This window comes from Stegostoma tigrinum, chromosome 38 (genome assembly GCF_030684315.1).
Source record: "Stegostoma tigrinum isolate sSteTig4 chromosome 38, sSteTig4.hap1, whole genome shotgun sequence".
Lineage (NCBI taxonomy): Eukaryota > Metazoa > Chordata > Chondrichthyes > Orectolobiformes > Stegostomatidae > Stegostoma > Stegostoma tigrinum.
This window is the reverse complement of record NC_081391.1, coordinates 9,587,427-9,595,273: the sequence shown is the minus strand read 5'-3', so window position 1 is coordinate 9,595,273 and position 7,847 is coordinate 9,587,427. Positions and strand designations below refer to the sequence as shown.

The window sequence follows — 7,847 nt, the reverse complement described above, 5'->3', positions numbered from 1 at the left end:
CTGAATGCCTGCTCCCAGGGGATTCTATGAACTGCAGGAAATCAGAAAACAGAAATTGCTGGAGGAACTCAGCAGGTCTGGCAGCATCTGTGGAGAGAGAAAGCAGAGTTAGTAGTTCAGATCTGATCTATTCCTTGGAGCTCTGAGTTCTCCCAGCAATTTCTGTTTTCTCTCCTCATTTATTGCTTTGTTGGCGAAAGTCAAGGCGCTGCAGGAAAAATCTTTGCCCCTGAACTCAGGGAGGAGCTCAAAACCAGAAGCAGCAAGGTCCTGTGAATGTGCTGAATTTTTCTGACCATACACACAGACATATTTCCAACCTCTTACAATCGCTGACAAGCTGCGGAGCCTAGGACCCAGTGGAATCGAACTCCTGAAGCTGTTTATGCTCTGCTTGTATTTAGCTACAGGTGTGTGCTGGGAGTCTCTACCTTTAGAAGACTTTATTTCTCTCGCTGTGATCACAGCAAAACATTCCCTCCTTCCTGAGGAAAGAATTCAGATTAGCATTCAGAGACCCTCCTTTAAAAGTATTGATCGCTTGATTGCTCAATAGACCTGTTCTTAATTTCCATTTCCAACGCTCCCAAAAAAAATTAGTCCTGTCAGTTTTCTCTGGGAAAGATCTGTCAACTGAAAGTGTATTGCGTATGCCTGGCAGAAAGCATATTCAACTGTGTACCTGAGAATTCAACATGAATGTGCAGCACCCCTGCGAATTTATCCCAACGCCTGTGAACATAATCAAAACCAAAATCAACTGGCAGCCCAACGCAGAAATTGTAAGTTGCAATGTTGCTGGGAGGTTTGTTGCATTTTACAGCGACACTGTCGACTGAACTGTCCCCTTCCAGTTGTTTTAGCTCCAGTGTTTGCGGTGCCTCGGCTTTCTTGAAGCACATGTTGAGCAGTTCAGTCAGTTCTCTGTCAGCTGGGGCTCGGCCCGAACTTGGAGTGAGAAGGTGGAGAGTTCGGGACCCACATACCAGGCTGGAGCACAAATTCTCTCTTGCCAGTATTGGATTTGTGCTGCGATGGTGTATTAGAGGGTGCAGTACTAGAGAGGGGGTGATTTGGAGGTTGCACGACTGGAGAGGGGGTGACTTGGAGGTTGCACTACTGGAAAGGGGCTGAATTGGAAGGGGCAGTACTGGAGAGGGGGTGAATTAGAGGGATGCAGTACTGGAGTGGTGCAGAACTGGGGAGGTTGTGTACTGAAGGGTGCATTCCTGGAGGGGAGCAGTATTGGAGATGTGTATTGGAGGGATGCAGAACGGGAGAGATTGTGTGTTGGACGAGTGCAGTACTGGAGGGGTGCAGTACTGTCGATGCTGTTGTTTATAAGAAGAACTTTTCGACTTGAGGCCCTATCTTCCCATTCTCTCACCTGGACTTAACGCATACTGCCAAACCATTCTAACAGAGATCTCCCTGGGGGTCCCAGCCAATATTTATCCCTCACCAACATCATTAGAAAGGGATTATCTGATCATTATCGCATTGCAGTTTGTTGAAGTTTGCTGCAGACAGATTTATTGCTGCCTCTCCTACGTCACACTTTCAAATGAATACATGTATCTGAATGGTTGCACAGTGTTTTAAGGTCTGGAAAGGTGCTGTGTCAATGGCAGTCTGTCTGTGCTGGTCCTTGGTTCAAACACAATCAGTGCAGGATCCATCTCGCTTAAAATGAGGTTCACTCTGCTCTGAAAAAATGTGTTTGATTCCAACATGTTTCCGTTTCATGCATAATGACATGTTTCTGGTCGTGTGCCGTCTTTTCCCTGGGGTTGAAAGCTCTGGTGAATTGGCCAGCATCTCAGTTTTAATGAGGAAATGTTTCCAGAATCAATAGATTGGCTTTCGTTTACCTCAAAGGCTGTGTGGTAAGAAATGGGGAAGCACATTTGCCTCCTCCGAGCTTCTGTGTCCAGTTCATGGATTGAGACCCAGCCTCAGGCCCGGGAATGTGTTCCTCCCTGCTCCAATACAGCAGGTGCAGCCCAGCTCCCGTACCTCTCCCTGGAGCCATCATCATAATCCTCGGCTCCCCTCCCCTCCACTTAATCCTTCGAGATTAATTAGCCACTCCCTCCAGCCCTTGCTGAGCCCATAACCGTTTACCGAGTAGGCGGAATGGAACTGATGCATCCAAAATATTTTTTTTGTGACGTCGGAAGAGGATTTTCTGAATTGGACAGAAAGACAAATTCAGGATAGATTATCTCTACTAGTTTTACATAAAAAGCAACAAACATGGATTTGCATGCAATGTTTCATAGTCAATTCTCCTTGGAATTTTCTGGAGTTGAATGGCCAATATCATTTTTCTGTTTCATTATGTTTCCTTTTGTATTCCTTCTACATTCTTGTGCATTGGTTTCAAAAAGAAAATTGTAAATTGCTGTTAGTCTGAGTAAGGCAGCAAGTCATGTAGGGAAGTCCTTCTATAATATCTGTAACCACAGCTGGCAGTGGGACAGGAGAGACAAAATCCTTGGAGCTCTCTTACACATCATGGAGTTGGGATAAAGTTACAGAAATCCACCTCTCTCATCAGGGAGAGAGATATCTAGTGATGGTAGGTTAACCTGAGAATGACCATGCCTCAGGTGAGGGGAGAGGCCGAGAAGAGTCCTTTGTGGTAATCTCAGCTGCTGTGGAGAATTGAACCCACACTGTTGATGTCACTTTGCGTTGCAGAGCAGCCAGCTGAGCTAACCAGCCCCAAAGGTGGGTGTGCCAGTGTCTCAATAATGCACTCCTCAAAATCCATTCCTGCGCTGGCAGTGTACATCAGAAGGCTTTTCCCAGGAAGACAATGCGGGAATGCAATTATTCCCACCTCGTCGGATCATCATTTTCCATCCGGAGCGCATTGACATCACAAAATATCAGAAAGGTTAAAGGTAGCTAGGTCTCCATTTGAAGGGTAGTGGAATACTAAGGGCCAGATGTCTCACTCCAGTTGGAGAAATCTCTAGTCGTTCTGTAACTGCTGTTACATTCCTGGGCACCTCAGAAAGGAGACGTTGGCTTTGGAAGTTGGCACTCATCCAATTCACTAGAGCACTGAGGGCAAATGAGTTGAATTATTAGGACAGGTTGCACAGACCAGCCTTTGCCTTCCCCTGTGGGCATGGAGGATTAAGCAGAGGATTGAATTGATGTGCTTGAAATGATCTTACAGGTTCTGGATTGTTTAGCTCAGTTGGCTGCAGGTTAATGCCAACAGCATGTGTTCAATCCCTGTATCAGCTGGTGATAATTCATTGGAGGCCTAGAATTGAGTGGTTCCCCTCAATCCATTTAACCATTGCCTATCTCTAATGGAAAGACTTGCCTATGTTCTATCAGCCAAATTGCACCAATGCCCAGGGTGGGTGCAAAGGGGCCGTGTCCTTTTTGATGGGAAGCTCCAAACCAAGGAGAAGTAACATTAAAATTGAAGCTTAGCAGTTCGTGTGTGATGACAGGAAAGTCTTCCTCACAGAAGCAGCCCTGGAAATCCAGAGACCTCCTCCCCAATGATTTTATCAACGAAATCAGTGCGGGGAGAGGGGAGCGTCAATTGAAAATGCCAAAACTGAGACCGTCATTAGCCAAGGAACCGTGGCGGGTAGATCGGGTTCGTGTCCGGAAGAGCCGTAAGTCGAGCGTGATCGAGTGGAAGTGGGGGAGAGTGGAAGGAATGCCATCGCCAGACACAGAGGAGCAAAACCCTCTTACATTGCCGACCATTCGCCGATGCAGCGAAAGAGGAGCAGCAGCCAAATCTATCGACATGAGGATTTTCACCCCTCTAGTAAATCATTACTCAGACTGTCACCGAAAGGACAGGCTCAGTTTTAAGGTCAGTCCTTTCAGAGAGCTGATGTATGACTCACTACAAGGGTCATGTGAAGGCAAACACCAGCCTTTAGAATCTGAGTGCCCTGGTTCTGCAAGTTTTAATTTTCCCGAACGTATGAAGAAAACCTTGCATTTATATAGCAGGTTCACCGCTGCTGTCACTCCTGCAGCGTTTCCACCCAACAGATTATTTCTAAAGTGCAGCTGGTGTTAGGCAGGAGGCCAATTTGCCCACAATCAGTTCAGGGGAATGCACAGATAACCAGCATTTTTTTGCGACATTGCTTGAAAGATAAACATTTTATACTTTCGTGGGATGTGAGAATTGTTGGTAAAGGCAACATGTGTTCGTCCCAATCTGCTCTTGAGAACATCATAAGAAATAGGAACAGGAGAGGCCATTCAGCCCCCTTGAGCCTGCTCCATCATTAAATGGGATCATGGCTGATTCGACATTCCTCAGGCCTTGCCCTATCCCCGTCACCCTTAAGTCCCCGACCGATCAAGAATCTATCTCAGCCCGAGATTCACAAGGACTCCACCCCCATGGCTCTCTGTGGCAAGAAGTTCCAAAGACTGTCAACCTTCTAAGAGAAGAAATTCCTCCTCATACTGGGCCAATGGAAAGATTCTCGGTAGTGTGGATGTGCAGAGGGATCTTGGTGTCCATGTATATAGATCCCTGAAAGTTGCCACACATGTTGATAGTGCTGTTAAGAAGGCTTACGGTGTGTTAGGTTTTATTGGTAGAGAGATTGAGTTCCGGAGCCATGATGTCATGTTGCAACTGTACAAATTGCTAGTGCGGCCTCATTTGGAATATGGCGTGCAGTTTTTGTCACCCCAATACAGGAAGGATGTGGAAGCATTGGAAAAGGTGCAGAGGAGATTTGCCAGGATATTAGATAACAAAGTGTGGAGCTGGATGAACACAGCAGGCCAAGCAGCATCTCAGGAGCACAAAAGCTGACATTTTGGGCCTAGACCCTTCATCAGAGAGGGGGATGGGGAGAGGGAACTGGAATAAATAGGGTGAGGGGGGAGGCGGACCGAAGATGAAGAGGAAACAAGATAGGTAGAGAGGAGAGTATAGGTGGGGAGATAGGGAGGGGACAGGTCAGTCCAGGGAAGATGGACACGTCAAGGAGGCGGGATGAGATGGTAGGTAGGAAATGGAGGTGCGGCTTGAGGTTAGAGGAAGGGATGGGTGAGAGGAAGAACAGGTTAGGGAAGCAGAGACAGGCTGGGCTGGTTTTGGGATGCAGTGGGGGGAGGGGACGAGCTGGGCTGGTTTTGGGATGTAGTAGGGGAAGGGGAGATTTTGAAGCTTGTGAAGTCCACGTTGATACCATTGGGCTGCAGGGTTCCCAAGCGGAATATAAGTTGCTGTTCCTGCAACCTTCGAGTGGCATCATTGTGGCACTGCAGGAGGCCCATGATGGACATGTCATCTGAGGAATGGGAGGGGAGTTGAAATGGTTCACGACTGGGAGGTGCAGTTGTTTGTTGCGAACCGAGCGGAGGTGTTCTGCAAAGCGGTCCCCAAGCCTCTGCTTTGTTTCCCCAATGTAGAGGAAGTCACACCGGGTGCAATGGATACAATATACCACATTGGCAGATGTGCAGGTGAATATCTGTTTGATATGGAAAGTCATCCTGGGGCCTGGGATGGGGGTGAGGGAGGAGGTGTGGGGGCAAGTGCAGCACTTCCTGCGGTTGCACGGGAAGGTGCCGGGTGTGGTGGGGTTGGAGGGGAGTGTGGAGCGGACAAGGGAGTCACGGAGAGAGTGGTCTCTCTGGAAGGCATACAAGGGTGGGGATGGAAAAATAGCTTGGGTGGTGGGGTCGGATTGTAGATGGCGGAAGTGTCGGTGGATTTACCAAGATGTTGCCTGGTCTGGAGCACAGGCCCTATGAAGAAAGGGTGAGGGACTTGGGTCTGTTCTCATTGGAGAGAAGAAGACTAAGAGGGGATTTAATAGAGACATACAAGATGATCAGAGGATTAGATAGGGTGGACAGTGAGAGTCTTTTTCCGATGATGATGATTTCAGCTTGTACAAGGGGGCATAGCTGCAAATTGAGGGGTGATAGATTTAAGACAGATATCAGAGGCAGGTTCTTTACTCAGAGAGTGGTAAGGGGGTGGAACGCCAAGCCTGCCAATGTAGTTAACTCAGCCACATTTGGGGCATTTAAACAGTTCTTGGATAAGCATATGGATAATGATGGGATAGTGTAGGGGGAGGGGCTTAGATTAGTTCACAAGTCGGCGCAACATCGAGGGCTGAAGGGCCTGTTCTGCACTGTATTGTTCTGTGTTCTGTGTTCGATATCAGTCTTAAATGGGCGCCCCTTCGTTCTGAGACTGAGTCCTCTGGCCCTAGACTCTCCCATGGGGGGAAACGTCCTTTCTGCATTTAGCCTGCCAAACCCCCCAAGAATCCTACAAGTTTCAATGAGGTCACCTGTCATTCTTCTAAACCCCAGTGAATAGAATCCCAACCTGTTTAACCTTTCCTCATAAGACAATCCTGCCATACCATGCAACCTTCTCTACTGCCTCCAATGAAATTATATATTTTCTTCAATAAAGGGACCAACACTGCTCACAATACTCCAGATGTGGTCTCACCAGCACCTTGTGCAGGTGCACTAAGCCTTCCCTACTCTTATACTCCAACCTCCTTGAAATAAAGGCCAACATTCCATTAGCCTTCCTGATTCCCTGCTGCAATCTGTATAAGGAAGAAGACTGTTAAGCTGGAGAGAGTGCAGAAGAGATTTATTGGGATGTTGCTGGTATGGAGGGTTTGGGTTAAAAAGAGAGGCTGTGGGACAGGCTGGGACTTTTTTGAATGGAGCATAGCAGGTTGAGTGGTGACTTTATAGAGATTTATAAAGGGATGCTCGAGGGATGGAGTTTAAAAACAGGGAGGCTATGCTGCAGCTGTATAGGGTCCTGGTGAGGCCACACCTGGAGTACTGTGTGCAGCTTTGGTCTCCTTACTTGACAAGAGATATATTAACACTGGAGAGGGTGCAGAGGAGATTCACTCACTGATTCCAGAGTTGAGAGGGTTGGATTATGAGGAGAGACTGAGTAGACTGGAATTATACTCATTGGAATTCAGAAGAATGAGGGGAGACCTAATGGAAACATATAAGATTATGAAGGGAATAGATAAGGCAGAGGCAGGAGGTTGTTTCCACTAGCTTGTGAAGCCAGGACTAGAGGGCATAGCCTCAAAACAAAGGGAAGCAGATGTAGGACTGAGGTCAAGAGGAACTTCTTCACCCAAAGGGTTGTGAATCTGTGGAACTCCCTGCCCAGTGAAGCGGATGAAGCTACCTCGCTGAATGTTATTAAGGTAAGGCTAGATAAATTTTTGAACAGTAAAGGAATTAAGGGTTATGGTGAGTGGTTGGGTAAGTGGAGCTGAGTCTCAAAAAATGGTGGGGCAGGCTCGAGGGGCTGGATGGCCTATTCCTGTCCCTTGTTCTTATAAAATCATGAAGGGTAGGATGAGGTGAATGTCAGGTGTCTTTTTCCTAAGGGGCAAGATTAGGGGGCACATTTTCATGGTGAAAGGAGAAAGATTTAACAAGGCCATGGGAGCAACCTTTATTATACAGCGAGTGGCTTGTGTGTGGAATGAACTTCCTGAGGAAGTGGTGGATGCGGTAAAATTACAATGCTTAAAAGATATTTGGATAAGTACATGAATAAGAACTGATTGGAGGGAAGTGGGCCAGGAACAGGCAGGTGGGACTAGTTTAGTTTGGAGTTACGGTCGGCATGGACTGGTTGGACCGAACAGTCTGTGTCTGTGCTGTATGACTGTAACTATGTGCTAGTTTTCTGTGTTTTGTGCACTCGTACCCCTCAGGTCCCTTTGTGTTGCGGTTTTCTCTCTGTTTAAATAACATTCTGTTCTTTTGTTCTGCCTTCCAAAATGAACAACTTCACATTGTATGAAAAGTTGAGGTGAGGT

At 47.2% G+C, this 7,847-nt stretch overlaps 1 protein-coding gene across 1 annotated transcript in view; it reads left to right on the top strand.

Annotated features, from left to right (window-relative positions):
- Window positions 1-418: 418 nt before the first annotated feature.
- LOC125447009 (transmembrane protease serine 6) overlaps window positions 419-7,847 on the top strand; it is a 79,748-nt gene continuing 72,319 nt past the window's right edge. The window contains exon 1 of the mRNA XM_059640728.1: window positions 419-782. Within this exon, the coding sequence (XP_059496711.1) occupies window positions 696-782 (87 nt within the window). The 5' untranslated portion in view covers window positions 419-695. The remainder of the gene's footprint in view (window positions 783-7,847) is intronic.